At 45.4% G+C, this 22,005-nt stretch overlaps 1 protein-coding gene and 1 long non-coding RNA gene across 4 annotated transcripts in view; one reads left to right on the top strand and one right to left on the bottom strand.

Annotated features, from left to right (window-relative positions):
* The window catches only part of Fam169b (family with sequence similarity 169 member B), an 81,298-nt gene extending 64,163 nt beyond the window's left edge, over nucleotides 1-17,135 (bottom strand). The window contains exon 1 of one of the 3 annotated variants that reach the window (XM_021167236.2): nucleotides 17,110-17,135. Coding sequence is in view for 2 of the 3 variants with exons in the window: in XM_021167234.2 (XP_021022893.1) it covers nucleotides 17,010-17,040 (31 nt within the window). In the remaining variant the exon portion in view is untranslated. The other 2 variants (XM_021167234.2, XM_021167235.2) reach the window with 2 other exon arrangements.
* A 517-nt stretch (nucleotides 17,136-17,652) lies between these two features.
* The window catches only part of LOC110299419, an 8,517-nt gene continuing 4,164 nt past the window's right edge, over nucleotides 17,653-22,005 (top strand). The window contains exon 1 of the long non-coding RNA XR_002378457.2: nucleotides 17,653-17,931. This is a non-coding gene — a long non-coding RNA (uncharacterized LOC110299419). The remainder of the gene's footprint in view (nucleotides 17,932-22,005) is intronic.

Genomic DNA, 22,005 nt, shown 5'->3' with positions numbered 1-22,005 from the left:
AAAAAAAAACCGCAAGGACAAAAAACTAAACTCCGTTCCACCATCAAAAGGAAGCTGTGCGGGTGCCACAGATCAAACATTTTTTCTTGTGTATTTTTTTTTTTCTGTATCTTTTTTCATGCAAGTGGCTTTTTCATTGTTTCTGTTCACAAGTGAATTTTCTTCTAAAATTAAATTATTCCAGGATCTTTATTAAAGAAGAATCTACTACAGGAAGGTAAAAGACCAATTCTGGGCTCTGCAGAGAGTTAAAGACTAGTTTCTCATCAGACATGAGCAGACAGCAGAAAACTCTAGGAGCATGCAGCAAGACAGCTTTGTGTGCTGCAATGGTTTGTATATGCTTGGCCCAGGAGGTGGCACTATTAGGAGGTGTCACCTTGTTGGAGTAGGCATGTCACTGTGGGTATCAGCTTTAAGACCCTCATCCTAGCTGCCTAGCAGCCTTCAGATGAAGATGTAAAACTCTCAGCTCCTCCTGCACCAACCACGCCTGCCTGGATGCTGCCATGTTCCCACCTTGATGATAATGGACTTAACCTCTGAACCTGTAAGCCAGCCCCAATTAAATGTTGTCCTTAATAAGTGGTGCCTGTTCACAGCAGTAAAACCCTACCTAAGGTGTGTTCTCTGCAAACACACTAAAGGACATCCCCAAATCATCTAAATGTCTCAAAATCCAAAAGTCACCTCATCAGGACCCCTGGCTTGACCAGAGGCGCCTGCGGTTCAACACCATACAGTCCATAGGGCTGCGTTTGTAAAGTGAATGAGGTTTAAAAAAAAAAAAGTAAATTCACAAATGCACACCTTGAGCCTCCAAAGCAACCATGAAAGGATGCCCTGCTGGAGCCGGAGAGATGACTGAGCCTGCATGTCCACAGGGCCTGGGTTCAGTACCCAGCACCTACCTGTTGTCTCACAACTACTCGGTAAGTCCAGTTCCAGGAGAGCCAACATGCTCTTCTGGCCTCCGGAGAGACCAGTCAACTTGCAGAGGGTGCATAGATATACATGTATGCTAAACACACTCATCTACTTCAAGGAAAAATAAATAAATTCTTAAAAGGGGAAGAGGGTGCTTACTGGTGGTGGCTCATGCTTTTAACCCCAGCACTCAGGAGGCAGAGGCAGGCGGATCTCTGATGGCCAGCCTGGTCTACAGAGCAGGAATTCTAGGACAGCCAGGGCTAGAGAAAGAAAAACCTGTTTAGGGGGAGGGGGGGGGAAGGGGAAGGAGCTTATTTTTAACTTGAAGATAATTGTATTTCATCTTTATCTTGTTATTTGTTTACTCGTTTATTGGTGCTAGAGACTGAGTTCATGGGGTCTTGCACAAGCCAAATACACACACTGTGGCTAAGCTACAGTGTGCTTAACTTTTAAAAAGTAAAATAGGGCTGGCGACATGGCTCAGCGGTTAAGAGCACTGACTGCTCTTCCGAAGGTCCTGAGTTCAAATCCCAGAAACACGTGGTGGCTCACAACCACCCTTAATGAGATCCAATGCCCTATTTTGGTGTGCTGTAGCAGCTACAGTGTACTTATTTATAATAATAAATAAATCTTTCGGCCGGAGCAAGCAGGGACTGAGTGAGTGGGGCTGACCAGAGCGATCAGGGTTGACTGGAGCAAGCAGAGGTCCTAAGTTCAATACCCAACAACCACATGAAGGCTCACAACCATCTGTATAGCTACAGTGTACTTATATACATAAAATAAATAAATCTTTAAAAAGTAAAATAAAAAGGCCAGGCATACAGTATCAAACACCTTTAATCCCAGCATTTGGGAGGCAGAAGGAGAAGGATCTCTGTGAGCATGAGGCTAGCCTGGTCTACATACCAAGTTCTAGGACAGTCAGGGGAGCTTGTCTTAACATAAGTTAAATTAAAATTAAAAGAAGGCACTTGGGGCACTGCAAAGTTGAAAGAGTATTCACAAAGGCTGCATGCAGCCCAGCACTGCAGAGAAGCAGGTATAATCGCTCACATCTCTAACCTCAGCACTCAGGAGGGGGGAGTCAGGAGGGCCAAACATCCTGTAACATCTTCCACCAGAGCCAGAAACTGGAAACAACCTAGATGTCACTTCGATGATGAATGGATAACAAAAACACAGTTCATTTACACAGTAGAATACAACTTGGATATGAAAACTAAGGACATTGTGAAATTTGCAGGCAGGTGGATAGAACTTGAGAGTACCACCCTGAGTGAAGTATCCCAGACCCAAAAGGACATGCATGGTCTGTACTCAGTTATAAGTGGATATTAACCATAAAATACAGGATACCCATGCTAATAATCAACAAGCCCAAAGGAGGGCCCAAGGGAGGATGGTTGAATCTTTCTCAGAAGGAGAAATAACATTTAAAAAAGAAAGAAAACTGGCAAGATGGCTCATTGCATCTTGCTCAAAGCACTTGCCAGGAAGCCTTACACAACCCCAGCAATCCCAGACCCCCATGGAAGAACCAGAGAACCAGCTTTTGCAAGTTGTCCCCTGACCTCCATGGTGCACTGTGCCATACGTGTGCACACACATACACACACACACACACACACACATCACAAATGTTAGGGTTTTGTTTTTGATTTTTAAGAAAAAAGAAAAACTGAAAACTCACCCACCAGGGAATCGCGTGAGTTAACACTCGCACTCCTCAGACATCTCAAGACTGAAAGTCTTCGTGCACATCCCCACCTCTTTCCTGCCTATAACTCCATTTCCCCTGATGCTTGTTGTGAAACACTAGGTCTGCAGATTTGCTCAGGATAAGCTAGTGATGACACAAGGTGCCATCACTAATGCCAGCATGTTTAGGGAAGGTGACTCTGAGCCCATGCCTGGGAGTCCCATCAGCAACCAAGTACTGTTAGAAATTTTGTAGCAGGCCAGGCAATAGTGGCACATGCCTTTAAATCCCAATACTCAGGAGGCAGAAATAGGGAGAGCTCTATGAGTTTGAGAAAAAATTGGTCTACAGGTGGAGTTCTGGGCCAGCCATGGCTACACAATGAAACCCTGTCTCAAAAGCAACAAACAAACAAACAAGTGAGGAGGAGGAGGAAGGAAGGAAGGAAGGAAGGAAGGAAGGAAGGAAGGAAGGAAGGAAGGAAGGAAGGACAGAAGGGAAGGATGAGAGAAAGAAAATTTCACAGCATTCAGGTTTATATCCCAAACTTAGCTAACAAGGGACTCTGGTCCCAGGGTGCCATTTGCCAGATGACAGAACATACCTTGGAGAACAGTGTTTGAAAAAATGCAAGAGGGGAAGGGCCCATCCCTATTAGAGATGGCAAACAGGCAAGAGTCTGAGTCCAGAATCAGACCACGAAGAACCTGCCACCAGAAAAGGCATCCATCGATGGTGCGACAGTACATCTCTTTCCAATAAAGTAGAGAACAGAAGGTGAGGCCAATAAACACTTGGATATTTTTGTTGTTTTTTGAAAAGCATCTGATTGCCAAAATATTCTTAGCAAAGTTCTTTTTTTTTTTTTTTTTTAAGTTGGAAGACAGAATGTAGAATATGTTAGAAATTTTTGAGCAGATGAGCAAAGTTGTCAAGGAGGCGCTGTGGAAGGTCCGCAGGTGGCTGGCAGTGGGTTTTATTCCCTGGTGATTGACAGGCTGCCTGTTGCTCTGTTGTCGCATGATTAATATTGGCCAACTTGCAACTTGTCAATGCCTGGACTGAGAGCAATCGCTTGTCCCTCATCTAAGACGGTAAAATATGCAGATGACTTTATGTGACACCCACGCAAACGTTTACATGGTCCTGGTTTTGTTTTGTAATGCAATAAGCAATATATAACACCTTGGTGTTAGGAAAGAGTTACCTGTGACTAGCTCTCATTAGTAGCTAATGCAATACAATGAAGCAAGGGTTTGAACAACTTCATTATGAGTGGTGGTTATATAAATACAGGGTTTCTAATTCTCTCGCAGATAACTTTAGAAACTTAGCTATTGCCAGAATCTGCTCAATCTTCCTACCTTGCAGTGATAGTTCTGATATAAGAATGTTTCAGCTCCTAATTGCTCTGTGTGTGTGTGTGTGCATGTGCATGTGCGTGTGTGTGTGTGTGTGTGTGTGTGTGTAAGAGAAGGAGAGCGCATTCTAACCTTCATATTTGTGCCATGGCATGCATACATGCACTGTCCCAAATATATACAACACAGGGGTGTAGGGAAGAGGAGCATCTACCTTGTCCTGGGTGTATGCCAAAGCTCCTCTCCCTTTCCAGGAAAGCTTGGTTATTACATGCTGTAAGTACACGTTTCTGGGGTGCACACCGGGGTACCGGTGCTTCAGATCTGCATGATACCAGTGCAGCAAACGCTCTCCCCTGTAAGCCCTCCCTCCAGCCTCTAACTGCTTTTAATATGAAGGTCTTTAAGACTTGTAACCTGAATAACAGTGCAAATGAGCAGCATAAAACCATTTTTCCCCTGAGAAGAGCCAGCAAGAGGACCAAGCAGGTAAAAATGCTTGCTGAGAGTGCCTGGTGACCAGAGTTCAAGTTCTGGATCTAACTCTCAAAAGTTGTCCTCTGACCTTCACATATGTGCCCTGGCATGTGCACACTGGCATTCACAAACTCACATAATTCATACACACAGAAAATAAACTTTTAACTCAGCTTATTAAAAACAATGAATTTATGAAATTCTTAGGCAAATGGATGGAACTAGAAAGCATCATCCTGAGTGAGGTAAACCAATCACAAAAGAACACACATGGTATGCACTCACTGATAAGTGGATATTAATTAGCCCAGAAGCTTGGAATACCCAAGATACAATTCACAGACCACATGAAACTCAAGAAGAAGGAAGATCAAAGTGCGGATACTTCAATCCTTCTTAGAAGGGAAACAAAATACCCATGAAAGGAGTTACGGATACAAAGTGTAGAGCAGAGACTGAAAGAATGGTGGTACAGAGACTGCCCCACCTGAGGATCCATCCCATATACAATCACCAAACCCAGATACTCTTGTGGATACCAACAAGTGCTTACTGACAGAAGCCTGTTACTGCCATCTCCAGAGAGTCTCCACCAGTGCCTGACAAATACAGAGGTGGATCCTTGTAGCCAACCATAGGACAGAGCACAGGGTCCCCAATGAAGGAGCTAGAGAAAGGACCCAAGGAGCTGAAGGGTTTTGCAGCCCCATAGGAGGAACAACAATATGAACTAACCAGTACCCCCAGAGCTCCCAGGGTCTAAATCACCAACCAAAGAGTACACATGGAGGGACGTATGGCTCCAGCTGCATATGTAGCAGAGGATGGCCTAGTCAATGGGAGGAGAGGCCCATGGTCCTGTGAAGGCTCTATGCCCCAGTATAGGGGAATGCCAGGGTCAGGAAGCAGGTGTGAGTGGGTTGGTGAGCAGGGGGTAGGGGGAAGGGATAGGGGGTTTTCAGAGGGGAAACCAAGAAAGAGGACAACATTTGAAATGTAAATAAAGTAAATATCTAATAAAAAAAATCCAATAAAAAAGAAAAATAAACTTTTAAAAATATATTATTTGAGACTGTAGCATTCTGTTCCTTTAACATTCAAGGAAGTGTCATATTCAGTGACACTCCCTGAGAAGGAGGACAGAGAACAGGAAATAGCATCTCCAGTAGCTACTTCTATGTGAATGGTGGCCAAAGGCCTCCCGGTCACATGCTACAAGTGCAAGTTCCTCACCCATGAGACGTGGAGCCACTTGGTCCCAGCTGGTCACCTGTGAGGTTACTATTTGTCTGGGCTTTGCTGGAAAGGGAGAGGGGGGTTGTCATACCCACAGGACAAGAGAGAAAGAAAGCCTGAGTCTGTATATATGTATGTGTACACACACACACATAGGGTTGTGTGTATATATACATATGGTAGAGAATAAAGTTTATTTAGGGCATGGGAAGTGGAATTGGGAGGAGAATAGAGACAGAGAGAAAGGAGAGAGACAAGAGGAGTAGAGGCTTGCCAAGACCGGGTAGAGAGAGAGGTGGGGTGCAGAATAGGGGGAGAAAGGACAGAGAGGAAGAAGGTAAGAGGGAAAGAGAGTAAGAGAGCAATAGAGTAAGAGCAGAAAACCCAAGTCTTAACCCGAGTCTGAATTTAATCACTAAGAACATGAAAATACCCTAGTATCAGTAAGACGGAGCGAGTGTGGCAGTCCTGAAGACAGGGAAGGAGCCCCGTGGTAGGACAATTGCCCAGCGTGGAACTAGAGCCACATACCACCCAGGACCCAAAGGACAAAGAAAAATAACCTCTTACCACTGTGATGCATTCATTGTATGCCAGTAGATGACAGTTCTCAGACCCAACCAAACATCAGGGCTTTCCTAGGGACTTCAGGCACTTCTATACAAAAACCACATCCCCCGTGGGTGTTCACCTGTTACATTTTAAATAACAAAACTTCTGAAGAGGAACAAATGGGTTTCCAGCCCGCATGTGAGCTTCCCGAAGAGCAAGTGGGTAAGAGAGGAAGGAACCCAGAGTCTCAGTGAGGAAGCCGGGTTATGGACTCAGCTGCAGCCCCACTGCTCAAGAACTTGGCTCGTCCTTCTGATGTGCAGCCCCCCGAGAAGAGGTGGAGTTTGTATTAGTCAGGGTTCTCTAGAGTCACAAAACCTACTGGAATGACCAACAGTCAGCAGTCCAACTAACCCAACAGTGGGTAGCTGTGAATAGGAAGTCCAAGAATCTAGTAGTCGCTCAGTCCCATGAGGCTAGGTGTCTCAGCTGGTCTTCTGTACAAGCTGGAATCCTGAAGAAGTAGGTTCCAACAGATGTGCTGGCCAGTAAGTGCAAACTGGCGAATAAACCCTTCCTTCTTCCATTGTCCTTCTGTAGGCCTCCAGCAGAAGGTGTGGCCCAGATTAAAGATGTGTACCACCAGGCCTGGACCTAAGCTTTTTTCTGAACTCAGAGATCCGCTTGCCTCTGTCTCCTGGAATTAAAGGCATGTACCACCTTGCCTGAGCCTAGCCCATCATGGCCACTGTTCCTGGATCAAAGGCCTGTCTCTTCCATTCGAAAGATCTGGATCACGGGTGTGCCCTCTGTTTCTGGATTGCAGCTCATTCCAGGTGGAGTTGACAACCAGGAATAGCCATCACATAGTTCAACAGGCTCCTCTGACCTGAGAAGATTTGCTGAGGGGAAACATCTGCTTCTCAACAACTGGAAGCGCACCTCGATAACTGCCTTTTACAGAGTGCTAGACTTGTGTGTCTAAATTAAGGCTGAGAAGTACAGGAAGCAGAATGCTGATGCTTGCATGGAGCTGGGTACCGCCTCAGTGTTACTGTGACAGAATAGAAAAGAAACATGATATTTTGTGGGGTTTTTTTTTTTTTGGATAAACAATGTTTCTAAAGTAAGAGAGGATGGGGGAAGGGTAGCGGTGTGTTTTCACATGATCACATCAAAGTCCGAGGTGAAACCTCACACTGGCAGAGGTACCCACTTTCCCAAGGGCTTTTACACGTACAACTTGTGTGAAATGTATACCAACCCCACAGAGTCGATAAAGCACAGCGCACTGACCGTTTGTCCAGTGAGGGAACAGAGATTCAAAGGTTAATTAGTAATGAAGTAAAAACTCAAATCCAGACCTTGAGATTTCCTGCAGAGCTCTGATGACTCGCCTCCCGCTAATTTATTTTAAAGCTTTTTATTTTGTAGGTATTAAGTATTCGCCTACATCTATGCCTGTCGGCCCGGTGTATACCTGATGTCCACAGAGGCCAGAAGAGGGCATGAGAGCCGCTGGGACTTGGGTTACAGATAGTTACGAGTCAGGCAAGGTGCTAGGAGTCAAACCCAGGCCCTCTGCATCAGCAGTGGTTAGTCTCAACAGCCCAGCCAGCTCGCCAGGTCTCCCTACTAATTAATATTGAATCAACCACTCACTTTAAATGTCAGTTCATGGCGGCCCTAGTTCTGAGGATGCTGAACTTGCAAACTATTCCTAGAAAAACTGGTCACAAAAGACCAAAGCAAAAGGCAACTCCAGCGTCCACTGGCAGAGGAGAGGTGCTCTACACACACAGCATGGGATGTAGTTCAGCTTTAAAAGGGAAGGGAATTTAGGGGCAACTGACGTGAACAGAACTTGAGGCCACTGCACTGAGGGCAATAAGCCAGTCATAAAAGAAAAAGGAATATTCTACTTCCATTTTCATGGGCTACCTATACTAGGCAAGTTCTTCAGCTACACTGTCACTGCCTTCAGACACACCAGAAGAGGGCATCAGATCTCATTACAGATGGTTGAGAGCCACCACCTGTTGCTGGGATTTGAACTCAGGACCTCTGGAAAACCAGTCAGTGCTCTTAACCACTGAGCCAGTAAATGAACTTCACCAGGCGTGGCCTTTAATCCCAGCAATCGGGAGGCAGAGGCAGGTGGGTCTCTGAGTTCAAGGACAGCTTGGTCTACAGAATGAGTTCTAGGCCAGGCTGGGTTTATTACACAGAGAAACATTGTTGCAGGTGGGGGAGGGGGTTGGACGCAGTATCTGACCTGCCTTCAAGTTTAGTTTTTAATGGGAATCACAATACATCTCCATAATTATTTCAGATAGTTTCACTGTGGTTACCATTTGGCCATGTACAGCTGTGGGACCGTAAGCACATCTGTACCACTGTGCCGTCCTCACTACTCCTCCCCCCTCTCAGACTGAAAGAGCACCCTCCACATTCCGGATTCTAACACTTCTCCAGCGCCCTGCAGCCAGTACACGCCCCAGCTCCGGAGTTTGACTGTTAAGGTACAGTCGTCCAAGTGGGATCACCCAGTCTTTGCCATTTCATTAAGCACTCGTTTCATTAAGCACACTGGCTTCAGAGTTCATCCCTGTTGTAGCTGCAACGTCTTCATTCAAAGCCCAATGAAGTCCTTTGTTACTTGAAACATTTTACTTGGAGGTACAAACACTGTCCAAGTTCCTGCTTGTGGTCCTCCAGTACATCCAGAAGAGGAATTACTGGACCATATGGTAATTCTGTTTAATTATTTTCAAAACTTCCATAGCACGTTTTTTCCTCCCTTCCTTTCTTCCTCTCTGGTAGCAGTAGTGAAGACTGAAACCCAGGTCTCAGGCATACTAGACAAGCACTCTACCACAGAACTGCAGCGCTTACCCTCTCCACATCAGGCTGTAAAGATTTTACACTCCTGTCAACAAGACACAAGAATTCCAGTTTCTCCCCATCCTCAGCTACACTTGTATTGTCTGTCTTGTTGATGTTTTATGGTAGCCACCCAGTGGGCCGGAGGGGATAGCAGCCTGTGGTTTCCACTTGTGCTGTCCTGATGGTTGGTAATGTAGAGAGCATCATGTTTCCGGTGCTCACCAGTACATCTTCTTTGGGAAAGATCTTCTCAGGTCTTTTGCCAATATATTCTTAGTATTTGACGTCAACTTTGAGAATGTTGCAAGAACTGGCAAGAGAGAAATGGATGTGTGGAAAGAATGCTTACTGCTTCATCCAGAACACACTGTGGTTAAGTAAGGGACAGAGTCAGAGGCATTTCAAAAAGTTCAGGCAAGCACAGACACAGCTTAGAGTAGAGATGGCGGTGAAGGTGACAAGACAGATGACACATGTGAGCCAGGGTTTGGCACTCTGATGTACTTTAATCCTTCTTTCCAAAAAGGCCAATGAAATTCACCGGGCAGCGTTCAATTGTGGTGGCTTCATGAACTAACCCAGGAAGTAGCCAAAGTCAATCATGATTCCAGCGTTACCAGAAAGTCAAGGAACATACCAACAGAAAACTAGGATGTCCAATCCTCTAAAATATGAAATATCTTACTAAGGTTAAGTTAAAAGGCGTGGGAAGCCTTCAAGAAGGAGAGCTTTGACATAGTGCATTGAAAACTGCTGAAAGCCAAGTCCCACCACCTTCTTCAGGATTCAGCAACTAGTGCTTTTGGGCTAAAGTTAAGGGTACCAGGCTTGAGGTCATTGGAATCTGACCTGTAAAACTCCTCAAGCTCCTGGGCATGGTGGTGCATGTCTTTAATCCTGTCACTCAGGAACCAATGGTAGAGTGACCTCTATGAATTTTCGGCTTTGTAACAAGCTCCAGGCCAGTCAGCACTACATAATGACACCCTGTTTCAAAACCAAAGTAAACAAACAAAACGACTAAGTGAAAAAAAAAAAAAAAGACCCTGAGCGTACGGTGAAACAAATACCATTGAAGAGGCAGACAGCCTATGTATGGCACACTGAAACCACAGGCTATAGGAGATGCAGATATTAAACGTGACCGGGGAAACACTTCAGTAAGGAACAAAGGGCGCCGAGACCTTTCACGTTGCCCAGTAAGAATCGAGGAGGAAAGGGAAGTAGAATTTCTAAAATGGAACATCTTAGCTGAGTCATTGACCCAGAACACAGCACAGAGAGAGACACAGCGGGTACACTTGGAAAGTAAGAGAAACCAAGCACAGAGGCATGAGATACGGGATGCTGTGGCAGTCTAATTAAAGTTCCAGGAGGAGAAGACGAAGGAAGAAGCCAAACGTGAAGAAACCGTAGATGAGTTAATGGTGACACCGATTCTTAGATTCTGTAATCTTAACCAATCCCTCACCTAGACAAACTAGTCACACTGCAAAACAGCGCACGCACGCGCGCACACGCACACACACACACACACACACACCTGAAAGCATTCGGGAAGAAAGGACAGATCTACAGATCTTTCCACTTGGCTGCTAATAAGTGGACAGCTGCCTTCTTCACAAAACTCTGGGAGGCAGGAGACAATGGAATGCCATTTTTTTTTAAAGATTTATTATTATATCTAAGTACACTGAAGCTGTCTTCAGATGCACCAGAAGAGGGCGTCAGATCTCATTACGGATGGTTGTGAGCCACCATGTGGTTGCTGGGATTTGAACTCAGGACCTTCGGAAGAGCAGTCGGTGCTCTTAACCACTGAGCCATCTCTCCAGCCCAGAATGTCATTTTTAATGAGCTAAATAAAGGTAAATAACATTCCTCCTCCTAGCAAAAACAACTTCCAAGACATCAGATGAAATAAAGAAATATTAGAAATATATCATTCAAGAGTTTGCTGTGAGAAGACCTCCGATATAATTATTTCTTAGGCACATTAGCATATAGGTAATTGACCTCTAGAAGAAAAGGCTCATTAGGAAGCGATGGGGACTGGGAAACAATAATAAACTCGGATAGAGTCTAAGCTGATGTTAACCATATGACATAAAACATTTTAATTTAAGGAGCAAGAAAAAGTTAAAGCTTCAAGGGCAGTGTGTGTGTGTTTGGTATTTTTCTCATGGCTGGGACAAACTACCTGACTAAAGAAGTTTCAGGAAGGATTTAGTTCAGCTCATAGCCTGAGGACAAGGTCTACCTCGGAGAGGAAGAGATGTCCACAAGAACACAAGAAAGAACACAAGAACAGCTCCTGTAGGGGGGTGGGGGTGGGGCTGGTCACACTGTACCCAAACTCAGCAAAGAGAAAGAAATGGATGCTTGCCACCAGCCACTTTCTGTTGCTCAGTCAATCCAAGCCCCCAGTCTGTAGGACGACACCACCCACACTCAGGGCATGTCTTCTTTCTTCAGCTAAGTCTCGCTGGAAACACCCTTACAGACTTGCTCAGAGATGTGTATCCTAGGTGATTCTAAATCTAGTAGAGTTGACAATGAACCATCACCGAATATGAGCTGGGGAGGAAACAATAGGGAGAGAACTTCTGAAGGCCCCTAACTCATTCCAAGGGAAGTTAAAATTTGACTTATTGCAGAATAATTAATCAAGTATGAATATTAAAATTTCTAAGTTAGCACTTAAAAAGGAGAGAAACATGGTTATTAAATTTCAAAATAGGAAAGAATGGAAACAGGGCAAGGGTAGACAGGATGCCATTTAAGATAAAGGAGGGCAAAAGATTTAAAAAGATCATCTGCCTATTATCATGCTTAAAAATTATGATTAAAAGCAGATAGTTATGAACAAATAACTAGAATTTATGTTGTATTTGTACACCAAATATTTTTAATATTTTTATCTAATGTTTATGCATTGTGGGGTAACAAAACATGAATAGAGCAACGTCTTCCCTTCTGTATAGCGCTTTTTTTTTAGACAGGATCTCAGCCTGGCTCCAAGCTTGCTATGAAAGTGATTTCCCACTGGATCAGGGAACCTGACCCCAGGGATTTGTGCCTGCTGTGCCAGCTACATCCTACCCGCCCCACCACCGTTCTGTCCAAACGTGAGCAGCACACATGTAGTACACAAATCACTTGTAGGAAAATACAAAGGTCAAGTGGACAACAAACTGCGCTAACACATGCTCTGAACCTAACATAGCTGTAACCGTCTATGCACACTAAAAAGAATCCACCGCGGAGCAGAGTTAACAGAGTACGCATGCGCGGTGGGCTGTCCCGAGTGAGCCGCGGTCTGCAATGGTGAAGACTCTACAACGCTAACTTCTCAAGGACTTACCAGTGAACGAAATATTCAGATTAGAGTTTGTTTCTGCAAAAGCAGTGAGGAAATCCACGAAGCTTTCTCTCCGTTAGTGGAATTTTCAAGTCGTGGTTACAGACTTGGTTTCCAAGAACAACACATCTATCTTAATTTCAGCAAGTCAAGCTGTCTAGGTGGAGACATGGCATCCCTCCCTGGCAACACACACAGAGCCGAAAGAGCTCAGCCCCATATTGCTCATTCTGGATACTCAGCCCCTAGTGGCTGTCCTGTCTCGAAGACACAGACACCTATGGAAGTTGTCCTGAGACAACTCTCAGTGTCCCGAGAACCAATAAGTACCAGTTAAATCTGTTTTCTCTTAAAAGTGGGGCCACAGCTTTGGGGTACTGAATGAGTGGGTGCAATGGTCTTAAAGTGAGAGGGTTCTAAAGACCAGGGAAAAGAACAGGAAGAATAGCAGGGATGGAATGGCCATGGAATGGCCTTAAATTCACAAGGCTTTGGGTCTCTTATCCAATCTAGCTGATGAGTAACTCAGGAAAGGTAAGCCCGTAACCCAGGAGGACAGGTGGAAAGCCAAGTAGACAGCCTAGGTTGTTTTCTTTCTTTTCTTTTCTTTTGTGTGTGTTTTGGGGGGTGGGAGGCAAAGTCCCAAAGCAGACCAGACTGACTTTGACTTTATAATTCGCCTGGGTCAGACGACAGGGTACTGGGATTACAGGTGTGCACGGCGTTTCAGAATTACACCTGTCCCACCCTCATTAACTGTACTCTAAGACCCAAGACCTTCAGAGGCTACCAGCAGACACCGAACTGCAATTGCACCCTTAAAAGACAGACTGCCCTCTGACCAAGTGCTTCAACTGTAGCCACAAACCCTTTTTCCTCTACCACAAAGTACATTCATTTTCTACAGTCCTTCGATGCAGAACTTTTCAAGGGCTGCACAACATTAGCTGGAGTCAGTTAGCCTTCTGTCCCAGGGCTCAGTCTGATTCCTGGCCACTTGGTCATATACCCCATCCGACTAGTCCATGACAAGACACTTAGAAGGGGATTGTGAGCCCAGCCATATCTAGCCCAGCATCATGAAATGTCAGTCCTGGTTTAGTGCAGACATCTAGTGCTTTGTAAGCAAGAACTGGCTATAGTACAGATACCACAGTGCACCAAGAATCACAAAAAGGAGAATACACAGAAACTCAGCTACTGGGAGAACTGGCCCTGCTAGGGGTCAAGGTACCCAGAGCCCTTGTCAGGACACTCTACCCAAAGCATGCAAACTTGATACACCTGATTGCAAAGCTTCCCTCCCGGCCATCCTTCCTAGATGCAGAGCTTCAAGGGCTTCTGCCAACATCCAACAGGAACTGCTGCCTCCACTCTCTCCAAGGGAGCTCAGGGCACTAAGCAGAAGGACCCACAAGAGTCTGCTTGAGGAGGGAGCAGCTTACAACTTCCAGAGCCAAGTACACATTTACACACCGCTCTCCACTTTCGCTCCCTCCCTTTCCTGTCTCACTGGAAACCCCAGTGGGGCGCTCCAGGACAGCTGTGAGCAAAGCCCCTCTCCATCCTGCCCTCACTGAGGTCCCGTTTCCCAGACACTGAGACCCCAAACCTGCCAAACCCACATCCCCCTCCGAGGACACTCAGTCATCATGGACTACAAAAGATCCAAACTACTGGTGGTGTGACTTAAGTTTGTGTTAACATGAGGTCATCTATGAAACACCTTTATGAACTGACTCAACCAGCTACATGCTCTCTCTCTCTCTCTCTCTCTTGAACTGGAGAGGAGAGTCCCCACTTTCTGAGGAAACCCAATGCTCCAAGTCACACCCCAGCCCCCCCAGAAACCTCTGTTTTAATGCCAGTGTTGCCACTTTATGGACAGATCACCCCAGTCCATCTCTGGGCCTCTGTTTCCTCACCAGTTCTGTCTGATGTAAAGGTCAGCTACAGTGCTGCCTGTGAAATGCGCGCGCGCGCGCGCGCACACACACACACAAGTACGCACAGGTCAGGCCAGTGAGATGGTTCAGTGGGTAAAGGCACTTGTCACCAAACCTGGTGACCTGAGTCTGACAAGGTGGGAGACCTTCACCTAATAATATTCTTCCCTTTTCTTGCCTCTGCAAATGTCTTTCAAACTATAGCTGTGTCTAGCCCCTTTAGAGTCCTGTGGCATGTCCCCTCCTTTCCCCCTGCCCCACTTCAGGGCTCTGCCCATACCAGTACTTCTTGGCATAGCTCCTCAGGATCTGAAGAGGGCTCAAAACAAACAAACAAACAAACACACAAACAAACCGACATATGGTCTTTGGCATGCTCAATTCTTTTAAAAGGACCTGGGAAGGCCTCCTAACAAGCCCCACTCACTTCTCCCTGTTTCTTGACCTCTTGTTCCCTTCCATAGAAAGCCGTGCAAACGATGCAAGTTTCTGAACTATCCCCACCTGCTTGCTAGCTCCGTTATCGGTCAATCCTCTCTGCTTTATTAGCAGCACAAATTATCAGGAAATCCCACTTTTCAAAAGGCAAAAGAAATGGCTTTCTCTACACTCACTATTAATATGACACAGGGCCCAGCAGTGAGTTCCCACATACACAGGGCCTCAACTAATCCTTATGAGGCAATACAGCCTCATAAGGCAGTCCATAGTTAAGGGAAGAAGTTCAAGATAAAAAAAAAAGAAAGAAAGAAAGAAAAAGAAGAAGAAAGAAAAAAGGATGGTAACAAGAGCAGGCTGTGTCTGGCTTTCTCTTTCCTTTCCACTCTGTTCTAAGCTGAAATGACAGCAACAGATGGCCAAGTGGAACCTAAGAAGGTTTTTGGCATCAGGGAACCAAAAAACATGTAGAGAGAGGAGGGAGGGGACGGATGGGGGGGGGAACATCAGGATGTAAATTATTGTGGATACCCCCAAATCTCTTTTGGACAGCACTGCCCCAAACCAAACCTCCCCGGGGCCCCTCCTGTGAACACAGAGCACAGCTGCGGGAGGAATGTCCTTCCTAGGTTTTCAGCAGTGAAGCTAAGTAGAGGCTGGCAAGTCACCTTACCTGAAAGCATTTTTTTTTTCCCTTTCATGCTTCTCTACTAAAAAGAAAGGGATTCCCCAGTAGACGAGATTTGCTCAAGCTGTTTCTGGAAACAGCTATCAAAGCGCAGGCAACAGTTCAACTATGCAAGCCTCCAACCCATTAGGATCTCACACATGTGGAAATGATAAATGGGAGACTGCTGTGTGTCATCTGAGCCACCGGTGGCCATCAAAACCACAGCAAAGGTCGAAGCGCATACAGGGAAAAGCCATAAACTGTCTCAGGCCAACGATTCTTTTCCAGAAGATGAAATTACTATTCTTTTTTTCCCATCAAATGGGCCTGGGAGGGGAAGCTCTCTGAAGCAAAGATGGGGAAGGGTCTGCTCACTCTAGGGGAGGGGAAAGAGACCCGCTAGTAGAGATGGGAGTGTAATGAGAGACTGCTGTGCTTAATAAGCCCTAGGGGGCTTCTCCTGTTTTGTAGATGAGGAAGATCAAAAAAGCAAGGCTTTTCCATCTTTTATTCCAGTCTTCCAGCGTGTAAACTGGAAACAGCACTCTTAACTTTCTAGAAAAAAAAAAAAAGCACACAAGACTAAAACAAAAGAGAAATAGCTCCCTTTCCAAAATTAAAGATGAGCCTTTTCTTAATCGCTAGATCAACTAAATCCTTACTAATCCATATAATTAGCTAGTGGCTACAATCTCTCCTTATCTCACACACCTGAAAATAGGAGAAAAACAACTCAATTGCAACGTTTAAAGTAGGTCAAAAGAGCGAGTGGCTACCTGCCAGCCTCCAAATGTTGCGCCCCTACCCTGATTGGCTTTACTGTAGGTGGGCTGTGTGCAGTGTGACTATCCCTGCGACACAGCCAGCCACCTGTGACCAGGATGCCTAGCCAAAGGCCTGAAATGGCATCCCCTAAGAACTCAGAGGTGGCCGACTCAAGAAAGTGTCTTCAAATCCTGAAACCGAGCGGAAAGAGGCATGTGGGTTGTGTGCCTGGAGCCAGCAAAGAGGCTGGCCCAGAGCGTGGAATCTCGGGACACTTCTCTCGGTCCAGGCCCTTCCTGGGTCCTCCTTGCTGGAAAGTAGGAATAGGTTGCTGTTCGGACTTCTCTCCCACCTCGGAGCTCATTCCCCAGCCTGGCCAGCAAGCCCAGGTCCAAGGTCCCCAAGGCTGGTGTTGAGGGTTGTGGGGGAGGGGTGAGACACAGAAGCGGAGACCCGGGTGAGGACCCGGCCCAGGGCCATCAAAGACTTATCAACTCTGGAGGTTCCTCCTCCAGCTCCCGCTGGCCTGGGGCTTTTATGAATCCGAGGAAGAAAGAGGGAGAAGAGGCCTTTAGCCTCCCACTGCACCCCAAGCTGTTGTGGCGACGGATGTGCGGCACTCTGCGGGCTAGCATTCGCGTCTTTCGCCCTCGATTGGCTGGACCGCAGCACCCCTTACCTGTGACTCCGCGGGCTGCCTCAGCCTCCATGCTCCGGTACAGAGTTTGCCACCCAGTAAGCCTCTACCTCCCCACACCCTCCCTGCCAGAGCCACCAACCTTTCTACCAAGAGTTCCCCAGGGGCTGCCCCGCCCTGCCACCTCCCGGGAGGCTTTCTCCTTCTCACTCTTTTTCCTCCTGCTGCGGGCGCTTATCTCTGCCCCACTCCCTCAACACACACTACTGGACCACCTTCCAGTAGTTTTTTGTTTTTGTTTTTTTTACCAAACCTTGACTCTGCAAAGTCTAATTTACAAAAAGAATGACTTTTGAGCCAATAGTGAGTTGAACTACCATAAACACAGGCAAGCAGCCTCCTCCCCAGTGCCCCAAGCTTGTACTGACACCACGTTCCCTTCTATGTGCAAAAACCATTTGCAGTAACCCTTTTCAAAAACTTTGCTTGGCTGAAAAATAGCAAATATGTAATAAACGCACATCTAACACAGGGCATCCAGCAATCTTTTCTGCCGGTTTCAGAGTCCCAACAGTCTCCTGGAAACTGTAATGTGCCTATGATTTACTAAAAAGCCAAGCAGGAGCTCATTTGACAAAGCAATATTCAAGGTCAACAATTCTTCTCCAGTATACACAGCTGTTTCAAAACGTTGCTTTGGGAGGATGCAGCGGTGAATTATTTCAAATTTCACCTTTCACCCGACTATGATGGAAACACATCGGATGTCCCAACTACTGGGGAGACTGAGGGAGGAAGAAGGCTTGAGCCCATTAGCTGGAGAACAATCTGGGATCCTGACAACTGGCTTTGGGGGAATGGTAACTGGGGACACAACACAATTCTGCGCTGTGTGTAGCAGGGAATTCTTTTCCACTCTGGTGAAGCCAGAATTTTTTACTTCAGTGCCAAAAAGAATTTCAGAGTAAGTCGTTGTGTCGAAGAGTCGCAGTTTATTAGATTTTAAACGTAGATTTAAGGTTAGTGGTAGAAAGATAGGTGTTGGGGGAAGGGGTGGAAATGAGACACATCCAGGTGTGCGTGGTCTTCTCAAGACAGCTCCCTAAAGTGTCTTTACAATATAGCCGTATTTGTAAGTGTCTTTCAGTAACTGATAGGTTATTTCTATCAATTAGTTAAATGAGCCAATTTAAACCAGATTAAGTTGTGTTAAAGGCAGGTTTATTTGGAAGCTGCTGTATGAAGAGCAAGTTCACTGGCCCAAGGATCAAGGCCAGGAAAGTCATCATTGGAAAAGGAGAGGGGCAGAGGAGGGGGAGAGAAAGAGAGAAAGAGACTTGCACAGAGAGACGAGAGAAGGGATTTGAGAGACCAAAATGTCTGGATTATATAGGGAAGATCCTCTGGGGGGAGGGCAGCCCAGACCCTGGAATGGAAGGTTGGGGGCAGGGTATACCAGGTAGGGACTGAGGGATGCTGGGAGAACCTGGAGATGAGGTTGCTTTGATATGTAAAATACGTACCTCAATCCTTTGTCCCAGGTCTGAAACTAAACAGTAGCCACAAGTGTCTTTACAATGTAGCCATCATATATATTTGTCTATGTATGTGCCTTTGATAATAATGTGTTTTACTCAAACTATTAGCATGTAGGTCAAAAGTTTATTAATCAATTCTAACCTTGCTTCTGATGTTTTTAATATCAGCTCTGTTTTACATTTGAACAAACAAACAAATGATGGAGAGGCTCTGGGCAGCCTTGGGAAGGCAAGCAGGGTTCTGGCAGGCCTCGCCCTTCGCCCCATTCTCTCTGCCTTGCTAAAAACCATTAGACTACATTCCTAAAGCTAGCCACCAAGGTCCATTCCCTAATTTAGCCACTTCCTCCTCTTGAAGCTGACTACCAAGGTCCAGCTATCAAAGTATTAAAATCCAGCAATCTAAAGCCCCCTTTGGCTGACCTAATTAACATGCACAACACAGGGGTCCCCTTTTACCTTTATAAACTGCCATGAGCTATGTCTGTCTCCTCTCTCTCAGGAGACAGTCCAGTGTCCCTCCAGGACAAATGTCCCTTCCCCTTCTCCCTCATCCTCTATCTCCTGTCTTTGTCTCTTATTCCCTGCCCTTTGTCCCCTGAGGCAAATAAATCTCTTTGTGCTGAGAACTTGGTCTTGGACCTTCAGATAGTGTCTTACTGTTATAGCTCAGGCTGACTTTAAAAATCTCCATTCTCCTGCCCTCAGCCTCCCATGTACAGGGACCACAGCCATAGACAATCTGCCAGACTAGACTGTTTAATACAACCAGCGTTTACTCAAACATCAGCGCCCATTTCTTTGCATCATTAAATGGCCATAGTCTCCCCTTCCACTGTGTAGCAGTTTCCTCTCAAATTAAAACCTTCCAATTTTGAGAGAAACTTTTTGTTTTGTTTTGTTTTGTTTTGTTTTGTTTGCCTTTTTGAGACAGTTTCTCTGTGTAGCCCTAGCTAACCTGGAACTCACTCTGTAGACCAGGCTGGCCTCAAACTCAGAAATCCTCCCGCCTCTGCCTCCCAAGTGCTGGGTTTAAAAGCTTGTGCCAGCCGGGCGTGGTGGCGCACGCCTTTAATCCCAGCACTCGGGAGGCAGAGGCAGGCGGATTTCTGAGTTCGAGGCCAGCCTGGTCTACAAAGTGAGTGCCAGGACAGCCAGGGCTACACAGAGAAACCCTGTCTCGAAAAACAAAAAACAAAAAACAAAAACAAAAGCTTGTGCCACCACTGCTGGGCTGGAAACTTCTTAAAAACAAATGTTTACAGAGAAGGGAAACCACATGAAAACAGATAAAATACTTCAGGGAAGATAGGAAGTAAACAACAAAGAATAGCTCCAGGAAATCCCAGAAATGGACAAGATTCACTAGCCCCCTCCCTCTGAAGAGAATATAAATAGTAAAGCCTGCTGGGAGTTAACTTCAGATTGCCTGGAAAGAGTAGAGAACAGCTAAGTTGCCTGTAAAAAGGCTCAAACAATGGAGCCTGGCGGAAAGGCCACTCTCCAACCTGTCAGCTGCCTGCAAGCTGTACAGTGGGCTCCCAGTTTCCAGGTTTTGTGAGCTGTCACCCATGCTGGGGTGGGCTTTGGTGAAACAGCTGTCTTTATTCCTGCTCCTGTCAGTAATCCCTCACCCATAGTCCTCTAAGTAACCCCAATAAACTCATTGATTTCAAGTTGGAGTTTGCTAACGGCTGTACTTTGTCTTTGTCCTTTGGTCTGTTGTCAGTTCCCAGTCCGTCCGGGGTGAGTAGAAGGTTGCTTACGTAACAGTCCTGAGAGAGATGGGTCCATGGGTAAAGGTGCTTCCAGTGAATTCTGGTGAGTTAAAATTCAATTTCCAGAATCTATATAAAAGTGGAAGAGAGGGCTGGTGAGATGGCTCAGCAGTTAAGAACACCGACTGCTCTTCCTGAGGTCATGAGTTCAAATCCCAGCAACCACAGCAAAATGAGCTGGAGCAAGAGGGAGAAAGGGAAGGGGGAAGAGAAAGTGGAAGGGAGAACTGAATTGATAAAATTATCCTCTGACCTTCACACTTGCACCACGGCATAGGTAACTACACAAATAATAATTAAAAAATAAAAGGTATATGTTCCTTTATAAGGTGAATTATCCCCTTAAACATGTGTGTGTGTGCGTGTGTGTGTGTATTTAGAGGCCACTTTAGTCTCAGAGATACCTCCCCCCCACACACACACATCTTGTATATAGTCTCCATCTTGTTCTAGGCTGAATTCTAAGAAACAACTGGATTTCCAGAAACGCCATCTGGTCCCAAGTGCCTCATATGAACTTAAACCACAATACCTCATCCTATACTTTGTAGGTTAGCACCCAGTCAGAATCGAAACCCAGTAGTTGCTAAAGAGGCTCTAATTGGTTGGTTTTGATTCAGGCCAAGTTATCAGGGACGCCATCTGAAGTATTTGACAGCTAGGAACCCTCTTAAAATGGCAGGTGAGAAAGACAGTTGGAAATATACAGCATGCATATTTCCCATGCCCATTGGCTGCACCTACCGTTGCCCCACCTAATTTGTAGTTTTTTGCTTTAAAAGGTTGCTCTGTATTGCTTCCCACTGGCACGGTTTGGATCGGAACCCAAGCATTTCCCTGATATAGCAGTTTCTGAATAAAGACACTTTTCCTGGCTCAACCTTGGTTTTCATGGGTGAGATCATTCCCAAATTCTCGGACCCCAAGATATATACACATATATATATGTATGTATGTATATATATATACATATATATGTGTGTGTATATATATGTGTATATATATATACACACACATATATAACAGTGTGTATATACACATATATACATATATATACACATACACGTGCATATATACATACACATATATACACATATCTATTATATGTATATATTTCCATTATATATTTTTTCATTATATATATGCTTTTGTTTGCTATTTCTATAACTATCTCATACCATTAGAACTGCCATAGCTTGATCATGTGCTTAGATTTCTGAGACAGCGGGGCTGGAGAGATGGCTCGGTGGTTAAGAGCACTGACTGCTCTTCCAGAGGTCCTGAGTTCAATTCCCAGCAACCACATGGTGACTCACAACCATCTATAATGGGATCCTTTGCCCTCTCCTGGTGTGTCTGAAGACAGCTACAGTGTACTCATAGAAATAAAATAAATCTTTTAAAAAAAGGATGCCTGAGACAGCAATCCTCAAATCCACCTCAGGACACTCTCCTTCAAATACCTTGCACACGTTCCTTGACAGATTTACCCTTGAGGTACTTGCCTACACTTGAAGGCTTTCGCAAAAACGTTCCTCCCCTTTACTAATTACATTAGAATTAACAAAAGCTTTAGCTTAGGGCACAAGCTAGTCTCACATCTAGCCACTTCTGAGGTCTGACATGCTAGGAAATTATCACAGATTTCCTAAACAGATGAGCAGACTGTCCACAAACGAGACGCTATATTTCTAAGTCTTCTTTTTTTTTTTTTTTTTTTTT

This window comes from Mus caroli, chromosome 7 (genome assembly GCF_900094665.2).
Source record: "Mus caroli chromosome 7, CAROLI_EIJ_v1.1, whole genome shotgun sequence".
NCBI classification, from domain to species: Eukaryota; Metazoa; Chordata; class Mammalia; order Rodentia; family Muridae; genus Mus; species Mus caroli.
Note: the sequence above shows the minus strand (reverse complement) of the source record. Positions and strands in the feature narration are given on the sequence as shown.